Source organism: Chrysemys picta, chromosome 1 (assembly GCF_011386835.1).
Source record: "Chrysemys picta bellii isolate R12L10 chromosome 1, ASM1138683v2, whole genome shotgun sequence".
In the NCBI taxonomy this organism is placed as follows: domain Eukaryota; kingdom Metazoa; phylum Chordata; order Testudines; family Emydidae; genus Chrysemys; species Chrysemys picta.
The window spans coordinates 354818002-354841324 of NC_088791.1; the positions used below are offsets into that span (position 1 = coordinate 354818002).

The window sequence follows — 23323 nt, forward strand, 5'->3', positions numbered from 1 at the left end:
TCAGATCATCCAGTCTGACCTTCTGTATTACACAATACATTAAATTTCGCCCAGTTACCCCACTATTGAGCTCCATAGCTTGTGTTTGGGTAAGACATGGTCTACACTAGGATTTTGTATCATGGAATCAAGGACCAACAGGTTTAGAAGGTGTTGCAAGGATCAGCTAGCCTAACCCCCTGCCAAGATGCAGGATTTGTTGTGTTTAGACCATCCAACACAGATGAGTATCCAGCCTCCTGTTTAAGACTTCCAGTGAAGTGTTCGGGGAGATTTTGGCAAACCAGTAAAGTGCCTAACCCACTATCGTGTATTGCTAACAGTAATCAAGTTAACAGGCCATACTGAACCATTCTTGCTTATTGCTATCAGAATAGCTAAGGCAGCAGGTCATAAATTGGTCATGCAGTGGCCTCAGTGTAACCAGACAGGAGGAACGGGGGTTTCGGCTGCCACAGACAGGGCAGCTTCACCCCAGTCCCTTCCTGCTAAGAGTGTTAAAATTGCTGATGCATGTATTGTAGAAAAACAAGAAGTCTGATTATATGTGCCCCCAGGAATGTTTGTCAGGGCCCAAAGGCATGGACATGCTGAAAAAAAACCCCTCTGGTTAATTGGCAATAATGAGGTGTCTGACCTTTTAACCCTACTTGCTTAGTAAGTTTCCTTTAAGGGATATGTCATTGCGTTACTAATGTATAAATAAGGGGAAGAAGTTTGAGGTAATTGGACTTCTCAGAAGGTCTCTTCAGGGACGCTCCCTCTGGACGCATCTTCGGGTCCCCACCAGCAGACCGAAGCCTGGCTAGCTGAAGCCTGTCACTCGGTGCCACTCGAAAGCCACGCTCAACTTTGGTAATTATCGAGGGTTGGGGGTGTTTCACTAACCTATTGCAGACGTGTGTAAGTGTTTGAGACTAAATAAAGTTTAGCTTTAAGTGAAAGCACTCTTGTGTTGTTCTGTTTGTGCCAGCCATCTATCGGTCGGACGGCCATGTCTCCCCTGATTTATTTCCTGATACCACCTCGCACAGAGTAAAAGTTACCAAGAGCTTTGGGTTAAAAGAACCCCGGGTAACAGAAGGACTTTTCACAACCTGCCTGGGCGTCTGTTCCATTGTCCTGTTCTTACAGTTGGGAAGTTTATCTGAGATTAAATCTAAATCTGCTATGCTGTTGTTTGAACAAATTGCTTCTTGATATAGGTGGCAACCTTTCCTCATATTTTTAATGGCATAATTAAGTCTGCCAAACATTAATCTGAAATTTCCCACTCTGGGTGTCTACTTCCGGCTGAACTGAATTTTCAAAATTTCAGGCATAACAGTTCAGTTGACTTCTAGAATGAAGCGGGGGAGAAGATGTCTTGCCAATGTTGAAAAATGGTCATATTGCTGCTAGTGAGGACCCCGAGCACTCTTAGCCGATACCGAGCAAATGATCTTCTTGTTGGCACCCCAAACTCAGCCAACCAGCATAGTAACTAGCAAGCAGTCATTCTAGTCTACCTTCTCAGTTGAGGGAGGGGCGACAAGTTCAATATGTTCCCTTCTTGGGGTTACGAGTGTCGGTGGCAGTAACCAATGACTCATCTGTCGGGGGACTTGCAATCGCCGGAATTTGGGCCAGGTCCAGCATGTCATTAGGCTGGTAACAAAACCACTACTAATTGGCACCCCAAGATTGCTATGATGGGGTGTAGGGCTAAATTCAGGACACCTGTACCAGTGGGGGACCATCCCAATAACACTGTAGGAATTAGAAACACTGTTCCTCTCAGCTAATAGTAGAAGGCAGCTTGGGTGAAAGTGATCATAAAATCATAGAGTTCGCAATTCTAAGGAAGGGTAGAAGGGAGAACAGCAAAATAGAGACAATAGATTTCAGGAAGGCAGATTTTGGTAAGCTCAGAGAGCTGATAGGTAAGGTCCCATGGGAATCAAGACTGAGGAGAAAAACAACTGAGGAGAATTGGCAGTTTTTCAAAGGGACACTATTAAGGGCCCAAAAGCAAGCTATTCCGCTGGTTAGGAAAGATAGAAAATGTGGCAAAAGACCACCTTGGCTTAACCACGAGATCTTGCATGATCTAAGAAATAAAAAGGGGTCATATAAAAAATGGAAACTAGGACAGATTACAAAGGATGAATATAGGCAAACAACACAGGAATGCAGGGGCAAGATTAGAAAGGCAAAGGCACAAAATGAGCTCAAACTAGCTACGGGAATAAAGGGAAACAAGAAGACTTTTTATCAATACATTAGAAGCAAGAGGAAGACCAAAGACAGGGTAGGCCCACTGCTTAGTGAAGAGGGAGAAACAGTAACAGGAAACTTGGAAATGGCAGAGATGTTTAATGACTTCTTTGTTTCAGTCTTCACCGAGAAGTCTGAAGGAATGCCTAACATAGTGAATGCTAATGGGAAGGGGGTAGGTTTAGCAGATAAAATAAAAAAAAGAACAAGTTAAAAATCACTTAGAAAAGTTAGATGCCTGCAAGTCACCAGGGCCTGATGAAATGCATCCTAGAATACTCAAGGAGCTAATAGAGGAGGTATCTGAGCCTCTAGCTATTATCTTTGGAAAATCATGGGAGATGGGAGAGATTCCAGAAGACTGGAAAAGAGCACATATAGTACCCATCTATAAAAAGGGAAATAAAAACAACCCAGGAAACTACAGACCAGTTAGTTTAACTTCTGTGCCAGGGAAGATAATGGAGCAAGTAATTAAGGAAATCATCTGCAAACACTTGGAAGGAGGTAAAGTGATAGGGAACAGCCAGCATGGATTTGTGAAGAACAAATCATGTCAAAACAATCTGATAGCTTTCTTTGATTAGATAACGAGCCTTGTGGATAAGGGTGAAGCTGTGGATGTGGTATACCTAGACTTTAGTAAGGCATTTGATAGGGTCTCGTATGATATTCTTATCGATAAACTAGGCAAATACAATTTAGATGGGGCTACTATAAAGTGGGTGCATAACTGGCTGGATAACCATACTCAGAGAGTTGTTATTAATGGTTCCCAGTGCTGCTGGAAAGGCATAACGAGTGGGGTACCCCAGGGGTCTGTTTTGGGACCGGCTCTGTTCAATATCTTCATCAATGACTTAGATATTGGCATAGAAAGTACGCTTATTAAGTTTGCGGATGATACCAAACTGGGAGGGATTGCAACTGCTTTGGAGGACAGGGTCATAATTCAAAATGATCTGGACAAATTGGAGAAATGGTCTGAGGTAAACAGGATGAAGTTTAACAAAGACAAATGCAAAGTGCTCCACTTAGGAAGGAAAAATCAGTTTCACACATACAGAATGGGAAGAGACTGTCTAGGAAGGAGTACGGCAGGAAGGGATCTGGGGGTTATAGTGGACCACAAGCTAAATATGAGTCAACAGTGTGATGCTGTTGCAAAAAAAGCAAACATGATTCTGGGATGTATTAACAGGTGTGTTGTGAGCAAGACACGAGAAGTCATTCTTCTGCTCTACTCTGCTCTGGTTAGGCCTCAGCTGGAGTATTGTGTCCAGTTCTGGGCATCGCATTTCAAGAAAGATGTGGAGAAATTGGAGAGCATCCAGAGAAGAGCAACAAGAATGATTAAAGGTCTTGAGAGCATGACCTATGAAGGAAGGGTGAAAGAATTGGGTTTGTTTCGTTTGGAAAAGAGAAGACTGAGAGGGGACATGATAGCAGTTTTCAGGTATTTAAAAGGGTGTCATAAGGAGGAGGGAGAAAACGTGTTCACCTTAACCTCTAAGGATAGAACAAGAAGCAATGGGCTTAAACTGCAGCAAGGGAGGTCTAGGTTGGACATTAGGAAAAAGTTCCTAACAGTCAGGGTGGTTAAAAACTGGAATAAATTGCCTAGGGAGGTTGTGGAATCTCCATCTCTGGAGATATTTAAGAGTAGGTTAGATAAATGTCTATCAGGGATGGTCTAGACAGTATTTGGTCCTGCCATGCGGGCAGGGGACTGGACTTAATGACCTCTCGAGGTCCCTTCCAGTCCTAGAATCTATGAATCCATGAATAATTGCCAAGTTATCAGCCAAAACACTAGAGCAGGGGTAGGCAACCTTTGGCACACAAGCCAAAGGTGGCATGCAAGCTCATTTTCAGTGGCACTCACACTGCCTGGGTCCTGGCGACCAGTCCGTGGGCTCTGCATTTTAATTTAATTTTAAATTAATCTTCTTAAACATTTTAAAAATCTTATTTACTTTACATACAACAATAGTTTAGTTGTATATTATAGACTTATAGAGAGAGACCTTCTACAAACATTAAAATTTATTACCGGCACGCGAAACCTTAAATTAGAGTGAATAAATGAAGACTCGGCACACTACTTCTGAAAGTTTTCTGACCCCTGTCCTAAAGGATCCACTCTGCCACTGAAATGAAACCACCTTAGGGTTGGAGCCCATCACAGACAGGCACAGCAAAGAGGGACATTTTGACCCATGATACTAGAGCAAATTCAGCGTCTGTGGCAAGGGCCCCGGGATGTTTAGTGGCTGCATGGAGTGGAAATGACTATAGACCCTTTCTCTATCTCATCATTGCACTTGGTTTGTTGAACAGAAGGAGATGGGTACCTGTGATTTCTGAGACAGAAGCCTCTTTGGTAGAAATATCCCTCAGGTAGCCGTGTCCCACACCTCTCTCACCCCATATCTGCATCAGCATTGCACACCGAGAGCTGACACAGGTGTGTACACTGTTTATAATATAGCTCTGTGCAATTCCAGTGGGGTTCACTCAGCCTCTAGGGGAGAAGCGGCATCTGGATGCAGACAGGCTGAAGACCAGACACACTCTAGCTCATGTCTCTGTTTCCATGTCTGCACTTCTGTGTTGGTTATTCAGCTTTAGCACCAAACAATAATTAAGGGACCTTCCCAAAGGGAGATGAGAACTCTTGGGCTCTCCACTGAGTCAGAGAGGAATTGGGTTTTCTGTGTATTTCTGTATATTAAAAATGATAGGTGATTACTTAGAAACCTAGGGATAGTGCCTAGGTCTCATAGGGTTTGATGTTGTCTAAATGCCCAGGATGGTAGATAGTAGAGAGATAGATCTGGAGAAAGATGACTATGGGGAGACACAAACACTTTCTGAAGGCACATGGGATTTTCGCTTAGGGTGACCAGACAGCAAGTGTGAAAAATTGGGACAGGGGGTGTTGGGTAATAGGAGCCTATATAAGAAAAAGACCCAAAAATCGGGACTGTCACTATAAAATTGGGACATCTGGTCACCCTATCTTCGCTAAGGGGTCAGAGAGTAGTAATTCTAATTAGTAACTATTATTATACCACATAGAAGGATCTTCAAATGACCTAAGAAAGGAAAGTCACTATGAAGACATCCCCATTATGTCCATAGGTAAACTGAGGAACAGGGAGACATGACTTGGCTAAAGTCACACAGAGAATGATAGACAGACCCCAGGAGTTCTGAGTTCCCTGCCATAACAATGGTCTCTCCATCGGTAACTGAGTGCATGATAAGCGGGAAATGGAGTCATTCTTTCGTAGGGCCTGTTCATTGGGTAGGAGTGACGGACTTCTGCAGGGTGCAACCTGAAAGAGGGGTTCCTGTGATCTCTCTCACATACCAACCTGGGCCCCGCCACACTGTGAGGCTGTGAAAAGCTGCCATTGTCTCCAGTTCTTGCACTTACACAGCCATACACAGACAGGGACACACCCAGCGGCAGTTACCTGAAAGCTTTCACTAGCCACTCATGAACCAACAATAGAGAGGCTCCATCCTGTTCCCCCAGCTCCACAGCCTAGGACCTCAGAGCTGTACTGTCTTGCCCTTGTCAGAAGACTGACCAGTGTAAATTGCTTGTCCTGCCTCCTTCCCTCAATGTGGAGAGGACAATGCACCAGCCCCTGTTCCCGAGCAGATTTCCCTTTATACTTCAAATAACACACGGTTTTATGTAAATAAATAGAAAGCAGATGTACTAAGTACAGAAAAAAATATTTTAAGTCATTATAAGTTATAGAGAACAGATCAAAGTTGGTTCCTTAAGAAATAAGCCAAATGATGATGTCGCTTTCCCCTATTATAGCTTCTGCCATGTGGAGGGAACCTCATTTTTCAAAGCAAAAGCCCCCAGCACAATTTGTGGAAAAGTTCAGGCACAAGATGTAGTCCAGTGTCATATGAGCTGGTCACGTGCCCTTCCATGCTGCGAGCACATGGCCATGATGAAGCTGGTGTGTGGGGACTTTAGATGTGTGGGGACTTCTGTGTCATTTATGGTTTGTTTATGGCTTTTATGGTGGGTGGGGAGTTGACCTCTTTATCATCACCATGTCCTATGCTATGATCCTCCAGGCGGTACCGAGCTCCTGTGCACAAACTCCTGTCTCAAGGCCTTCAGCACCTGCGCGTCTCTCTTGTGTGTCATCCATGGCCTCTTCATCTTTCTCACCCATTGTTTTGGCCAGAACGTCCCCCTGGCAGCCATGTCCACATCCTGGTGGCCAATTTCTGTGGGTGCCCCCCATGTGAAACTCTATTCTGTATGGCATGAAAACCAAACAGATCTGGGAAAGGGTGCTCTGTATCTTCCAGCAGAAGGGAATCTGAGCAGTGTGTGCCTCTCTAATTTAATCTAGGAATATAAAACATGCATCACCATGGCCTCTGACCCCCTCATGATCTGCCATCACTCACATTGGTATGTGGTATTAGAGCTGTCACCATGGATGTCGAGTGGGCTCCTCGTTTGCATTAGCCCTTCTGTGTCTGGGTGCCCATGTCTGGGTGACGCAGGCGTCCAGACACAGCATCCAAAAACCAGACTGTCCAGGTAAAACCATGATGGGTGGAAACTCCATTCAGTCTCATTTGATGCTGTGAACCATTGTTATCCTTATGTCTTTGGGTTTTTCCTGAACCTTTCACTCATGCACCTTGTGCTCAGAGGCAGAAGGCTGGGGCAGAGGCATCTGTCTATAAATAGGTTTGTCATTTAAGACACTCAGCACCTAACCAGATCTCGCAGGGACTGAAGAAGGGGGTAACTGCATTCTAGAGAAAAGCCAGTTTTCTCCAGCTTCTCTGCAGTGGGTCGGGCATGGAAGAAATGGAACCTCCCCAGCAAAGGGAACAGAGAGAGGAGGGGTGGGTCCAGTCCTTTAAAAACACACAGACTGGATGAACCAGAAGAAGTTGGGGCAGGAGAGAGGCACACAGGCGGCAGATGGGACTCTTTGGCTGCAGCAGAGAGACGGACTCCAGCTGGAGGAGGAGCCAGGAGTTGCAGGAAGTGGCTCCTGGACACCCCAGAGGGCTCTGACCAAATCCCAAAGTTCGCTCCAGGGTGGTGTGGACAAAGTAATGCACATTGGAAAACATCATTCCAAATATGCATATAAAATGATGGGGTCTAAATTAGCTTTTACCACTCAGAAAAGCGATCTTGGAGTCATTGTGGAAAGTTCTCTCCATTCAACATCCATTCAATTGGCAGCAACAGTCAAAAAAGGAAACAGAATGTTGGGAGTCATTAAGAAGGGGATAGATACTAAGATGGAAAATAGCATAAAACCATGACTGGTGTGGAGAAAGTGTATACAGAAGTGTTATTTATGCCTTCTGTAAACGAGTGCAGCCTCACCCGGCGGCACCTCCTGCTGGTCGTCTAGGAATTAGCTCTCCAGCCATTGGAGCGCCCTCTGCAGGCTGGTGTCCTGCTACCGCTTGGCCCCCATGTCCCTCCCAGACCCTGTGCCCTGTTGTCTGGGGTGCTGCGCCCTAGCAGTAACCCCTCACAGCTCTGGGTCTCCCCCTCCCCGGGGAACCCCCATCCACTATCCCCACTTCACCTCAGTCTTGGCTACTGCCAGTCCTCATCTAGCCCCCATTCAGTGGGGCAGACTGCAGTATCAGCCACTCATCACAGGCAAAGGGGTTTGGACCTGCTGCCGCTGCCTACCCGTGGGCTGCCCCTGCAACCCAGTACCTAATAGGCCTTACCAGGCCTGCGGCCTGGGGTTTCCTAGGCCAGAGCTCCCCAGCTCCCTTGGCCTTTCCCCAGCCCTGCTCCACTCCAGATACCTGGTTAACCTCCCTGCAGCCAGGCCCTTCCCTCTCTGAACACAGAGAGAGACTGCTGATCCTGGCTCCCGGCCAGCTGTGGCCTGATTGGGGCATGGCCCAGCTGCGGCCGCTTCCCCAATCAGCCCAGCTTTTAGAGCTGCAGCCCTCGTTCAGGGCTGATTTCAAGCCCTGCTAGGCAGGAGCGGGTGGTAACACTACACCGTCTCATAACACAAGAACTAGGGGTCACCAAATGGAATGAATAGGCAGCAGGTTTAAAACACACAAAAGGGAGCATTTCTACACACAACACGCAGTCAACCTGTGGAGCTCTTTGCCAGAGGATGTTGGGAATGTCACGACTATAACAGGGATAAAAAAAGAACTAAATACATTCATGGAGGATAGGCCCATCAACGGCTATAAACCCAGGATGGGCAGGGATGGTGCCTGTAGCCTCTGTTTGCCAGAAGCTGGGAATAAAAGGGCACTGGTGCTTGCACATGAAGTGGTCTCCGGCTGATTTTTGGGATGAGCAGTGAAGCGCTCCATTATACGTGGGGGCTTGTCCGGGATTGGAAGCCAGCGAATGTGATTGGCGACCCAGAGATGGAGGAGACCCTGCAATGGCTGGTAAAACAACAGAGACAGCAGACCCTGCAAAGCTTCCAGCAGTCCCACCAGACAGGTTTTCCTAGCCTGGCAGGTGGAACAGCAGCGAGGCCTGCAGGGATTTATCCGGGAGTAAACCAGCGAGCAGGGGCAACTCCAGCAACGCGTAGTGAGTCCTGTGACAGGGGAGGGCACCTGTCCACTAGCCTGGGGACTGTGTAAGATGAGCCCGGCAGATGATCTGGATGCCTTCCTGGGGACCTTTGAGTAGGTAGCCACGGGCGCCGGGTGGGAGAGGGCAATGTGGGCCCTCCGACTCGCTCCCTATTTGACAGGGGAGGCTCAAGCAGTCTATATGGCATTGAGCAAGGGACAAGCCCGTGATTATGAGGCAGTAAGAGACGCCATTCTGGACCGGGTGGGCCTATTGGCTGAGCGGTACCGACAGAAGTTCCGGTTGGCCCAGTGGACATCAGCAGTGCAGCCCCGGGCATATACCCAGAGGCTGATGGGCTGGGCCATGCGTTGGCTGATGCCTGAGGCACATACCATGGAGGAAATCATGGATACCCTGGTCCTCGAACAATTACTACAGAGACTCCCAGAGACCATTCACGTATGGGTGAGATGTCACCAGGCAGCATTGAGGTGGCTGTCAGATTGACGGAGGAGTACATAGAGGCCGAGGGACCCAGGAGGGAGGACCGACCCCAGAAAGACAGGAAGACAGGGAGAAGACAGACAGAACCTTTTTCTGGGAGAGAGCAAGAGAAGAAGGGGAAGCCCTGAGAAGCGCCCTAAAGGCCCGTCCGTCTAACGTGTCGGCAGTGTGGGAAACTGGGTGATACAAAATGGGAATGCCCGGATATGGAGTGCAGGTGAGCCGAATTTTGTGGATGGACTCAAGCTGAGGAGCAAAAACAGGGGCCGAAACTATCCACCATTCCTGTAAAGATTGGGAGAAAACCCCAAATGGGCCTGGTGGACACGGCCTCAGGCTGTACACTAGTACAGAGGAGGTTGGTAAAGCCGCACTGGCAGCTCCCGGGGGCAAGGATAGCTCTCGGGTGCATCCATGGGGACAAGAAGTCCTGCCTGGTGGCCCAGGTACCCCTGGAAGTGAGGGGCCGCTTCAGATGGAAGTGGGTGGGGGTGCTGGATGGGCTACCATACTCGGTAGTGTTAGGCCAGGACTGGGGCCCGCTGCCAAGAAGGAAGTGGTGGGGTACCCTGAAAGAGGGAGGCGGAGATATCGAGCCAAAGGGTCCCCAGATGAAAGGACAGGCCTTGTCCCTTCAGTAGCGAAGAAACTCCTAACAACAGAGCCCTGAGAGGGTGGATCCATGGGAAGGGTATATGGGGGGGTTGGCCAACCTGAGCCCTTCAGAAGAAGGGACAGGCCAAGGGGAACACCCCATATCACTGCTCCCTGCGGATGAGGCCCCTGACAAGCAGAATAGAGTGGGGGAAACTGAGGCGCAGAAGGTCCCGCCAGATGGTGGGATGAATCCTGACCCCTACCAAAGGGACAGGAGGAACAGGGGACTGGACGCCTGCCCATGTGTGACTGGTGTGATGACCTGAGGGCAGAGGTGGAACTGTGGGGGCAGCCAGTCCCAGAACCGAGTACTTCTCTGCGAGAGGGGAATAGAGTTGGACGGGGGTCACCCGGCCAGGGGCGGGGAGCTTTTCCTTGAAGGGCCTGGCCCGAGTACAGGGCAGAAAGGTGGAAGGGCCAAGGGGCCAAGTTCGGCCGGACCTTCCACTTCTTAAGGGGGGAGGCATGTAACAGGGTGCTGGCCAAAAAGCTCCTTTTTGGCCAGGCGCCTATTAGCCCAGCTCCAATTAAGGGGTATTAATTGGTAGTAGCTGGGTGTGGCTCGCAAAAGGGCTTCAGGAAAAACAAGTGTGGGCCTTGCTAGCCAAGAGGCTATATAAAGCTGGCGGGAAGGGGGGAACAGGAAAGGGAGGAGCCTGTAGCTGTAGTTCCCAGTTGGCTAAAGAAGCTAGCTGTCCCCCAGGGAGCTGGCTGGAATGGACTGTATATAAACAGTGGTGGGAACTGACACAAGGACTAAAAAGGCACTGGTGCTCGCAAATTAAGCGGTCTCTGGCTGATTTTTGGCATGAGCGGTGAAGCGCCCCGTTACAGTCCCACACACTGGACCCATGTGCTTTTGAGTCAGAGCAGCGTTAAGGCCCAGCCTCTGGCTCTGGGTTTCTAGCTCTGGGTTTCTAGGCTCAGTCTAGGCCTAGTCTAGGTGCAGCTTCCATTATACCACCTCCCACTGGGACCGGGGAACTGCATAACAAGTACCAAGGCCCTGACGCTAGTTCCTTTGCTCTGTACCTCGGCAGGCTTTTCTCCTACGATACAGAGTAGACTGCAGTCTTTCTCAGGACGTGGAAGTATGTCTTATATAAAAATACAAAATTAGAACTCAGGGAGGTCTAGTTCAGTAGATATATTGCTGTGACACTCTGTACCCCCAAAGCAAAACCCTGGCACCCCACATTCACCATTATTATATAGTTGCAACAAATCTTGTACAAAATATGTCATGTGAGATATCTATAGAAAAGCTGTGGTTTGCTGAATGTGATTATCCTATTTGTGTTTCTGTATAATTTTTGCCTCTGAAGTAACAAATATTGACTGTCTACCTGTATTTCAAATGTATTTCCTCCTGTGATAACTCCCACAAAGTAGCTTACATCCAAGCTAGGCAGCACATTGTGAATGGATATTCAACTTGATGGCCCATCAAGGAACACAATGGGCCATGGAAGAATCTTCTCCCCATCTGTAGCTGAAATACCGGTAATGGCCCCCGCTATGGTTCAATGAAGGATGCAAGGGCATGTGACCAGCTCATGTGACACTGGACTCCATCTTGTGCCTGTACTTTTGTACTAACTGTGCTGGTATCTCTGTTTGGGGCAATGAAGTTCACTTCTTATGGCAGAAGCTATAAAAGGGAGAAGTGTTATCACCACTTGGACTCACTCCCCCCACAACTCACCACTTTAAAACAAAGCTAGAAAAAAAAAAGACTTTGACTGGAGAGGTGGTCAGTGGTTGGAAAGGAGAAATGCAGGAACGTCGCCAAAAATCCACAAGTGGGAACAGTTGTGTCCTGCATACAACGAGGCAGGTGATATTGCTGAACACTTCACTATCTTTGAGAGGCTGTGTGTGATTCATACAATTCCTGATAACCAGAAGATGCACACTTTAGTTGCAAAGTTAATTGGTAAGGATCTGGATATAGTCAATAAAATGCCAATTGAGAATCTTTTAGATTATTCTAAATTCAAAGAAATGGTTTTGAAACAATTTCAGATTACCTCTGAAATATATAAAGTGAAATTTACAAATCCTAAGAGGGGTGCTGGTATGAGTAAAGTGGAATATTTAAACAAAATGAAAGATTTAATGGGAAAGCAGAGAAGGGGCAAAGGTGTTAGAAGCTTTGAAGGAATGTTTGATCATAGAATCATAGAATATCAGGGATGGAAGGGACCTCAGGAGGTCATCTAGTCCAACCCCCTGCTCAAAGCAGGACCAATTCCCAACTAAATCATCCCAGCCAGGGCTTTGTCAAGCCTGACCTTAAAAACCTCTAAGGAAGGAGATTCCACCACCTCCCTAGGTAACGCATTCCAGTGCTTCACCACCCTCCTAGTGAAATAGTGTTTCCTAATATCCAACCTAAACCTCCCGCACTGCAACTTGAGACCATTACTTCTTGTTCTGTCATCAGGTACCACTGAGAACAGTCTAGATCCATCCTCTTTGGAGCCCCCTTTCAGGAAGTTGAAAGCAGCTATCAAATCCCCCCTCATTCTTCTCTTCTGGAGACTAAACAATCCCATTTCCCTCAGTCTCTCCTCATAAGTCATGTGCTCCAGACCCCTAATCATTTTTGTTGCCCTCCGCTGGAATCTTTCCAATTTTTCCACATCCTTCTTGTAGTGTGGGGCCCAAAACTAGACACAGTACTCCAGATGAGGCCTCACCAATGTCAAATAAATTGGAACGATCACGTTCCGTGATCTGCTGGCAATGCCCCTACTTATACAGCCCAAAATGCTGTTAGCCTTCTTGGCAAAAAGAACACACTGTTAACTCATATCCAGCTTCTCATCCACTGTGACCCCTAGGTCCTTTTCTGCAGAACTGCTACCTAGCCATTCGGTCCCTAGTCTGTAGCAGTGCATGGGATTTTTCCATCCCAAGTGCAGGACTCTGCACTTGTCCTTGTTGAACCTCATCTGGGTTTTTTTGGCCCAATCCTCTAATTTGTCTAGGTCCCTCTGTATCCAATCCCTACCCTCTAGTGTATCTACCATGCCTCCCAGTGTAGTGTCATCTGCAAACTTGCTGAGGGTGCAGTCCACACCATCCTCCAGATCATTAATAAAGATATTAAACAAAACCAGCCCCAGGACCGACCCTTGGGGCACTCCGCTTGAAACCGGCTGCCAACTAGACATGGCGTCATTGGTCACTATCCGTTCAGCCCGACGATCTAGCCAGCTTTCTATCCACCTTACAGTCCATTCATCCAGCCCATACTTCTTTAACTTGGCGGCAAGAATACTGTGGGAGACCGTATCAAAAGCTTTGCTAAAGTCAAGGAATAACACATCCACTGATTTCCCCTCATCCACAGAGCCAGTTATCTCATCATAGAAGGCAATTAGGTTAGTCAGGCACGACTTCCCCTTCGTGAATCCATCCTGCCTGTTCCTGATCACTTTCCTCTCCTCTACGTGTTTCATAATTGAGTCCTTGAGGACCTGCTCCATGATTTTTCCAGGGACTGAGGTGAGGCTAACTGGCCTGACTGGTGTTGTTACTCAGGAGCATTTCTTACACATATGTAAAGATGATGTAAAACAGCGTCTGTGGGACAAAAGGGTGAACGCTGGGGATGAAATGGCTTCTCTAGCTGATGATTTTGAGCAGACACAAGCATCTATTGTGAATAAACCACAGACAGAGGGGTTTACACTTGGTGAGAAGCATGTTCTGTTTTACCCCATTCCTCTACGCTTCACAGAGGGCTAGCGAACTTGCAAATTCCCTTTCCATCCTTTCCTCACCAGACTCTGGCATACCAAGACACCAAAGATAAGCTTAGAATGACATCCCTACTGAAGGGGACGCTGAGGGGAAAGGAAAAACAGTAACTAAATACATGCCAAGGTTCATGGAGGAATTGAACGACCATCTTAGTAATCAACTCTAATTTTTAAATATACACAAATACACAGAAGAGCCAATTACTCTCTGACTCAGCACAGAGCCCAAGCGCTCTCGTCTCCCTTTGGGAAGGTCCCTTAATTACTGTTGGCTGCTAAAAATGGATAAAAAACACAGAAGTGCAGATATGGAAATACAGACATGAGCTAGAGTGTGTCTGGTCTCCAGCCAGCTTGCATCCAGATGCTGCTCCTCCCCGGAGGCTGACCAAACCCCACTGGGATTGCTTAGAGCTATATTATAAACGATGCACATCCTGTGCGAGCTCTCAGCGTGGGATGCTGCTGCAGATGCTGGGGTGAGAGAGGTGAGGGACATGGCTACCTGAGGGATATTCCCAGTGAAGAGGCTTCCATCTCAGAAAATCTCAGGTACCCATCTCTTTCTGTTTGACAAACTGAGTGCAACATATGCATGATGGGATAGAGAATAGGTCTGTTTTCATTTCCACTCTACACAGCCACTAAACATCCCAGGGCCCTTGCCACAGGTGCTGAATTTGTTCTAGTATCATGGGCCAAAATGTCCCTCTTTGCTGTGCCCCTCGGTGATGGGCTGCAGCCCTAAGGTGGCTGCATTTCAGTGGCACAGTGGATCCTTCAGGATGAAAGTTGTTACTAGAAGTCCAGGACAAGGCCAGATTGGGAGGCTGTGGGCCGTAGTTTACTCAGACCCCCATGAAGCGCTATGCCAGCCCCCCTCTCGTGCTTTAAGTGTAGACAAGCCATCAAGCAGATTATCCAGAAAAAACATCCAGTCTGGAGTAAGAACTGAGTAAAACCTCAGGAGCCAGCTGTGTGTTAATGCACAGACACTCTCACCTCCTCCTCTTGCAATTTAGGGCTTTGGCTGTTAGCAGGGCAGGGTGGGGGGTGGGTGTTACCAGACTTTATCTGCTAAAAAGCTGGAGGTGCTAGGGCTCCTCACTAGCATAAGTATAACAATTTTTCAACATGGGGAAGACATCTTCTCCCCTAGCTTCATTCTAGAAATTGGCTGAACTGTTGTGCCTGCAACTTTCAAAATGCAATTCAGACAACAGTAGACACCCAGCGTGAGAAATTTCAGGTTAATGTTTGGCAAACTTATACGCAACTGAAAATGAAATCTTATAATTGAAGGTGTCAGACAGACTTAACTATGGGTGGTGCCACCAGCAACACCAACTATGGCCAATCCAGTTGTGAATCCCATTCAGCTAAGCTCTTTGCTCCAGTAATATCTGTGTCAGGGAGTTTCAGAGGCCAAATATGGATTATGTAAACAGTTTTCTTTTATCAATTTTATATGTTCAGAGTTTCAATGTAATTGAATGTTCCCTTGTTCATGTGTTATGAACATAAGAGCCTGAACTACTTTCTATATCAATAGATTCATAGGGTTCAAAATCAGAAGGGACCATCAGATCATCCAGTCTGACCTCCTGTACAACACAGGACATTAAATTTCAACCAGTTACCCCAGTACTGGGCTCCATAACTTGTATTTGAGTAAGACCTGGTCTACACTAAGATTTTCATGGAAGAGTGACAGGGTTAGAAGGGGGCTGCAAGGATCAGCTACTCTAACCCCCTGCCAAGATGCAGGATTTGTTGTGTCTAAAGCATTCAAGACAGATGACTATCCAGCCTCCTGTTGAAAACCTCTAGTGAAGGACTTTCCACAACCTGCCTGGGCGTCTGTTCCATTGTCCTCCTGTTCTTACAGTTAAGAAGTTTATCAGAGATTAAATCAAAATCTGCTGTGCTTTAGTTTGTACCCCTTGCCTCTTGATCTATGTGGCAATGTTCCTCCATATTTTTAATGGCAGCCTTTCAAGTATCTCAAGACTGCTGTCATGTCCCCCCTTAATCCTCCCTTTTCCAAACTAAACATACTCTTTTCCTTCAGCCTTTGCTCATATGGCTTGCATTCCATCCTGTGGATCGTCTTTGTCACTCTCATTTGGATCCTTTTCAGTTTCTCTACATCCTTCCTTTATATTGGAGACCATAACTGGACACAATACTCCAGGTGAGGTCTAACCAGCGCCCAGAAAAGTGCAACTATCTTCTGCCGTGACTTGCATGCTATGCCTCTGTTAATGCAAATGAAAATTGTATTGGCTCTTTTTTGCAATAGAAAAGAAAAAAACCACACCCCTGAGAGATGTAGCTCTATCCACTTAACCCTGGTATGTACAGCATGAGGTCTACCGAAGAATTCTTCATCAACCTATCTACCACCTCTCAGAGGTAGATTACGTACGCTGACAGGAGTACCCCCACCAAAGTACCCACGAAGCTGTTGGCGGTGGAAATGGGGTCACTGTTGAGGATAGCATGCAACTTCTTATAAAAACGGCAGGTCTGTGGCAAGCACCGGAGATACTGTTTGCCTCCCTGGCCTTCTGGTACATGTGCCACAGCTCCTTCACCTTTGCTGTGCACTGCAGTGTGTCCTGCTCATAGATCTTTTCCACACGCTGCACGAAATCTGCCCTTTGCTATTGACATTCCTATGGCCGGAGCGCAGCTGGGACTGCACGGCCTCCTCTCCCCAAATACTGAGCGGATCCAGCTGTTCCGCAGTGTCCCAAGCATAGAGCTGCTATGGCCACCTGGGAAGGTGTGATGTGAGCACTCCACACCGAGCAAACAGGAAGAGGAATTTCAAAATTCCTGAGCCTTTAAAGGAGGAGGGGCAGAAAGTGTTTACCTTGACGTAAGGGAGAGGAGTTGAAACTGTTCACCGGAGCACTCAGGATGGGCAATGTGGGACGCCTTCCAGAGGCCAGTTACAGTGATAAAAACAAGCACAAGTGTCTACACTGGCATTTTGCTGACAAAACTTGTGCGTAAAACTCATGTCCAGGTGGTTATATGATGTCACTGAAACTGAGTAGTTCTGTCGTTGAATGTGGCTTTGCAGTGTGTACACTGCCACTGTTTCTTTGGCAAAAGCTGCTTATTTGTGGAAAAAACATGGCAGTTTTAAAAAGCCTAAGGAACAATGATGGATAACCAGTATCAACACTTGTGTTTCCTACTGGTGCCTAGTAAGGTTTTCCACACCATGATGTGTAGGAATTATTGAGCAGGGAGCCCCATAAAATATGGAATTGGCATTAGTAGGGTCAGTTCTTCATAATTCATTTATCTGAATAATGAAAATGTCATTTTTCATTGTGCAAAGAGCGACCAATCTGCTTCACCCATGAGAACAGCCTCCAGTAGTGCGTGTAGTGTCACTTATTCACATTTCAGAGTAGCAGCGGTGTTAGTCTGTATCAACAAAAAGAATGAGGAATCCTTGTGTCACCTTAGAAACTAATGAATTTATTTGGGCATAAGTCTTCATAGGCTAAAACCCACTTCATCGGATGCATGCAGTGACAAATACAGTAGGAAGATATATATACACAGAGAACATAAATTAAGGTGGGCTATTATCAGCAGGAGAAAAAAAAATTGTAGTGATAATCAGGGTGGCCCATTTCCAACAGTTGACAAAAAGGTGTGAGTAACAGTAGGGGAAAAATTAGCATGGAGAAATAGTTTTTACTTTGTGTAATGACCCATCCACTCCCAGTCTTTATTCAAGCCTAATTTAATGGTATCCAGTTTGCAAATTAATTCCAATTCTGCAGTTTCTCGTTGGAGTCGGTTTTTGAAGTTTTTTTGTTGAAATATTGTGATTTTTAGGTCTGTAATTGAGTGACCAGGGATGTTGAAGTGTTCTCCGACTGGTTTTTGAATGTTATAATTCTTGACGTCTGATTTGTGTCCATTTATTCTTTTGCGTAGAGACTGTCCGGTTTGGCCAATGTATATGGCAGAGGGGCATTGCTGGCACACGATGCCATATATCACATTGGTAGATGTGCAGGTGAACGAGCCTCTGATGTTGTGGCTGATGTGATTAGGTCCTCCGATGGTGTCCCTGAATAGATATGTGGACAGAGTTGGCAACAGGCTTTGTTGCAGGAATAGATTCCTGAGTTAGTGTTTTTCTTGTGTGGTGTGTGGTTACTGGTGAGTATTTCCTTCAGGTTGGGGGGCTGTCTGTAACCGAGGACTGGCCTGTTTCCCAAGATCTGTGAGAGTGAGGGATCGTCCTTCAGGATAGGTTGTAAATCCTTGATGATGCTGTCATAAACAGATAGTTAAGGGTTAATGCCTCTTTTACCTGAAAAGGGTTAAGTAGTTCACCTAGCCTAGCTAACACCTGACCAGAGGAACCAATGGGAGGACAAGATGGTTCAAAAGAAAAGGGAGAAGTTCCCTTTGTCTGGGTCAGTTTCACTTTTGACGGGAGAAAAACGCTCCAGAATTCAGCCTCTTATTAAGTAGTGAGTATTAGTGAAGGAAATAAATAGGTTTTTGTTTATTTCTTTGTAATCTGTCTTGTGCAATTAGAGGAATAGTCAAATTGAGTATTTGGGTATTTTTTGTGTAAGTTTTTGCCCAGGGGAACATCCTCTGTGTTTGGAATATGTTGTCTGTGAGAGTAGCTGGTATGCTAATCTCTCCCAGAGGGTTTTCCTTTACCTTTCTTTTCTTTAATTAAAAGCCTTTTTTAATAACCTGATTGGTTTTTCCTTGTTTTTTAGATCCAAGGGGGTTGGATCTGGATCCACCAGAGTTGGTGGGAGAAAGGAGGGGGGATGGTTAATTCCTCCTTGTTTTAAGATCCAAGGGGTTGGATCTGTGTTCACCAGGGAATTGGTGAAGAGTCTCTCAAGGCTACCCAGGGAAGGGAATTAGTGCTTGGGAGTGGTGGCAGCCAGACCAGATCTAAGCTGTTAATTGAGCTTAGAGCTTCTCATGCAGGTCCCCCACATCTGTACCCGAAAGTTCAGAGTGGGATAGGAACCTTGACAGATGCGATGGAGAAGTTTTAGTTGGATGCTGGAGGTGACGGCCACTAGTTCATATTCACATTGTCTCTCCATCCAGGTATTTGTACTGCGACCATCACACCAAACCCTTGGTATATACATGAAGTCAGAGGAACGTACAGTACATGCAAGAGACACCGTTCTGCCTCAGAGTTGGAAAACTTCTCCCCTACTGCATGTCAGAATACAACACGACCGACTTCACCAACCCCTCTACCTTCATCCTGCAGGGAATTCCTGGCCTGGAAGTGGCCCACGTCTGGATCTCCATCCCCTTCTGCGCCATGTGCGTCATCGCCATCTTGGGGAACTTTTCCATCCTGTTCACTGTGAAGATGGAGCCAAGCCTCCATGAGCCCATGTACTATTTCCTCTGCATGCTGGCCGTCACTGACCTGGTCATGTATACATCCACCCTGCCCAAAATGCTGGCAATTTTCTGGTTCAATTCTAGGGGGATAGATTTCAGGGCCTGCCTCACCCAGATGTTCTTCATTCACTGCATCTTAGTGATGGAGTCTGGGATCCTCGTGGCCATGGCTTTGGATCGCTACGTGGCCATCTGCCATCCCCTGAGACATTCCACCATCCTGACAAACCCCCTGGTGGCCAAGATTGGATTGGCTGTGGTGCTGCGTGGTTGCATAGTTGTATTGCCCTTTCCCTTCCTGGCAAGGCAGTGGCCTTATTGCAGAACCAACATCATCCCCCATCCTTACTGCCTGCATATAGCTATGGTGAATTTGGCCTGCACTGACACCCGTGTTAGTAGTTACTACGGCCTCTTTGTGCAATTCTGTTTGATGGGTCTGGATGGGATTTTTATAGGGGTGTCCTACACCCAGATCCTCAGGGCCATCTTCATCCTCCCCACAAAAGATGCCCGGCTCAAGACTTTGGGGACCTGCGGCTCCCACCTTTTTGTCATTTTAGCCTTTTACATCCCAGGTATCATCATATCCCTCATTTCCAGATTTGCCCAAAATGTGCCCCTGTATTTCCACGTTCTCATTGCCAACATGTACCTCTTGATGCCCTCCATGCTTAACCCCATCATCTATGGGGTGAGGACCAAACAGATCCGAGACAGGCTGCTCAGGCTCTTTACTCATAAAGGGGCCTAAAGTTTTCTCCTGGTGCTCTGGCTCTCAGACCGAGCTCTGTGCAGAGCTGGCTGGTGACATGGTGCTGGGCCCACTTCCCGCAATCACTGACTGGACAGTCAAAGTGACATTAAACCCTTTCCTGACCTTGCTGTGCTGTGTCAGCGTGACAAACTGAGGAATCTTTTTGTGTACAACTCATTTTCCCATAGGGTTGCCAGCTCTCTAGTTGCTGTTAACTGGACCTCTGAGGCCCCATGCCCTGCCCTGCTTATTCCCCATGGCCCTGCCCCACCTCTTTCCACAAGCCTGCTTCCACTGTCCCACCTGTTCCCCCAAGGCTCCACTCCCTCTCCACCTCTTACCCCAAAGCCCCATCCCTGTTATTCGCTCCCCTCCTCTCCAATGCTATCCACGTACTGGATCATCTCCACCTTCCTCCCCTCAAGCCCGGGCTCCCTCTGCTTGGGGCTGTGATGGGATATGCTGCATCCTGGCAAGGAACCTGCAGTGAGGACGCAGTGCTGGGGCAAATAGGCCAGTCCGGAGCAGAGAGGGAAGCCAGGAAACTTTGCTTTGCTGGGAGTGCTTTGTTCCAGGTGGGCCTTGAGTGGGCCTGACTGGGATATAAGGGCAGTCAGCAGCGAACCAGCTGAGCGGTGAACAGCAGAGGCTAACAGCGGGAGTTTGCCTGGGAGCTGTCCGAGAGGAGGTACGCTAAGTGCTGCATTAGGGGGGCTGTGTTGGGGAGTATCTGAGTGTCTGCTGCTGGGACAGTTGGTCAGTTTGACCGTGTGCTTGATTGTTTGCTTGTTTGTTTGAAAAGTGTGAACTGGGAGTGCTTTGTTCCAGGTGGGCCTTGAGTGGGCCTGACTGGTATATAAGGGCAGTCAGCGAACAGCAGAGGCTAACAGCAGGAGTTTGCCTGGGAGTTCGCGTGGGGAGAGCTCACTGAGGCTTTCATCTGCAGGTTTCTCTGAGTAGTTCCTGCAACAGTTGAGGAAGCTCTTAAGAGGACGGTGATATGGAAGGTGAGCGATCAGCTGTTGTAACCTGCACAGGTTGTGCCATGTTTGTCTTTCTTCCACAGGACAGAAGCGACTTTGTCTGTACAAAGTGCAAGCTGGTCTCCATATTGGAAGAGAAGGTTCGAGGGCTGGAGAAACGAGTATCGACTCTGCGTTGCATAAGGGAAAATGAAGATTTCCTGGACAGACGTCAGGAGATGCTTCTACGGTCACAATGTTCTGAAGATTAAGAGCAGGCGCAGCAGGGACAGAAGGATTGTGAAGAGGTTTGGCAGCATGTGACCTCCAGAAGGAGAAAGAGGAGCGTCCATGCACCAGCAATGGAGATACAGGTGAGCAATCGTTTCCATGTTCTCTCTGCAGCTACTAATGCGGAGAGTGGACTAGATGACCCATCTGAGGAAAGGGAGCAGAAGGAGACTCCACCGATTGGAAGGCAAAAGATGCACTGTCCTAGGGATGGGGGTTCCACGACCACCACTCCCAAGAGGAGGAGGAGGGTGGTGGTAGTCGGGGACTTCCTCCTCAGGGGGACTGAGTCATCTATCTGCCGCCCCGACTGGGAAAACCGAGAGGTCTGCTGCTTGCCAGGAGCTAGGATACACGATGTGATGGAGAGACTGCCGAGACTCATCAAGCCCTCGGATCGCTACCCCTTCCTGCTTCTCCACGTGGGCACCAATGATACTGCCAAGAATGACCTTGAGCGGATCACTGCAGACTACGTGGCTCTGGGAAGAAGGATAAAGGAATTTGAGGCACAAGTGGTGTTCTCGTCCATCCTCCCTGTGCAAGGAAAAGGCCGGGGTAGAGACTGTCAAATTGTGGAAGTCAATGAATGGCTACGCAGGCGGTGTCAGAGAGAAGGCTTTGGATTCTTCGACCATGGGATGGTGTTCCAAGAAGGAGGAGTGCTAGGCAGAGACGGGCTCCACCTAATGGAGAGAGGGAAGAGTATCTTCGCCAGCAGGCTGGCTAACCTAGTGAGGAGGGCTTTAAACTAGGTTCACTGGGGGAAGGAGACCAAAGCCCTGAGGTAAGTGGGGAAATGGGATCCTGGGAGGAAGCACAAGCAGGAGAGCGCAAGAGGGGAGGACTCCTAGCTCATGCTGAGAAAGAGGGACGATCGATGAGTTATTTTAAGTGCCTATATACAAATGCAAGAAGCCTGGGAAACAAGCAGGGAGAACTGGAAGTCCTGGCACAGTCAGGGAACTATGATGTGATTGGAATAACAGAGACTTGGTGGGATAACTCACATGACTGGAGTACCGTCATGGATGGATATAAACTGTTCAGGAAGGACAGGCAGGGCAGAAAAGGTGGGGGAGTTGCGTTATATGTAAGAGAGGAGTATGACTGCTCAGAGCTCCGGTATGAAACTGCAGAAAAACCTGAGAGTCTCTGGATAAAGTTGAGAAGTGTGAGCAACAAGGGTGATGTCGTGGTTGGAGTCTGCTATAGACCACCAGACCAGGGGGATGAGGTGGATGAGGCTTTCTTCTGGCAACTAGCAGAAGTTGCTAGATCGCAGGCCCTGGTTCTCATGGGAGACTTTAATCACCCTGATATCTGCTGGGTGAGCAATACAGCGGTGCACAGACAATCCAGGAAGTTTTTGGAACGTGTAGGGGACAATTTCCTGGTGCAAGTGCTGGAGGAACCAACTAGGGGCAGAGCTTTTCTTGACCGGCTGCTCACAAACAGGGAAGAATTAGTAGGGGAAGAAAAAGTGGATGGGAACCTGGGAGGCAGTGACCATGAGATGGTCGAGTTCAGGATCCTTACACAAGGAAGAAAGGAGAGCAGCAGAATACGGACCGTGGACTTCAGAAAAGCAGACTTTGACTCCCTCAGGGAACAGATGGGCAGGATCCCCTGGGAGAATAACATGAAGGGCAAAGGGGTCCAGGAGAGCTGGCTGTATTTTAAAGAACCCTTATTGCGGTTGCAGGAACAAACCATCCCGATGTGTAGAAAGAATAGTAAATATGGCAGGCGACCAGCTTGGCTAAACAGTGAAATCCTTGCTGATCTTAAACGCAAAAAAGAAGCTTACAAGAAGTGGAAGATTGGACAAATGACCAGGGAGGAGTATAAAAATATTGCTCAGGCATGCAGGAGTGAAATCAGGAAGGCCAAATCACACTTGGAGTTGCAGTTAGCAAGAGATGTTAAGAGTAACAAGAAGGGTTTTTTCAGGTATGTTAGCAAGAAGAAGAAAATCAAGGAAAGTGTGGGCCCCTTACTGAATGAGGGAGGCAACCTAGTGACCGAGGATGTGGAAAAAGCTAATGTACTCAATGATTTTTTTGTCCCTGTCTTCACGAATAAGGTCAGCTCCCAGATTGCTGCA

The 23323-nt window shown here is 47.5% G+C and overlaps 1 protein-coding gene across 1 annotated transcript; it reads left to right on the top strand.

Moving 5' to 3' along the window:
* The first annotated feature begins 18961 nt into the window (after nt 1-18961).
* Nucleotides 18962-19960, top strand: LOC103306654 (olfactory receptor 52M1-like). The gene has a single exon (XM_024111397.3). It carries the CDS (start codon nt 18962-18964, stop codon nt 19958-19960), a length of 999 nt encoding a protein of 332 aa, XP_023967165.2.
* The last annotated feature ends 3363 nt before the right edge of the window (nt 19961-23323 follow it).

What these genes read in the sequence shown, in the direction of transcription:
- LOC103306654 (XM_024111397.3), top strand. Translation starts at nt 18,962, where the DNA reads ATGCAAGAGACACCGTTCTGCCTCAGAGTTGGAAAACTTCTCCCCTAC.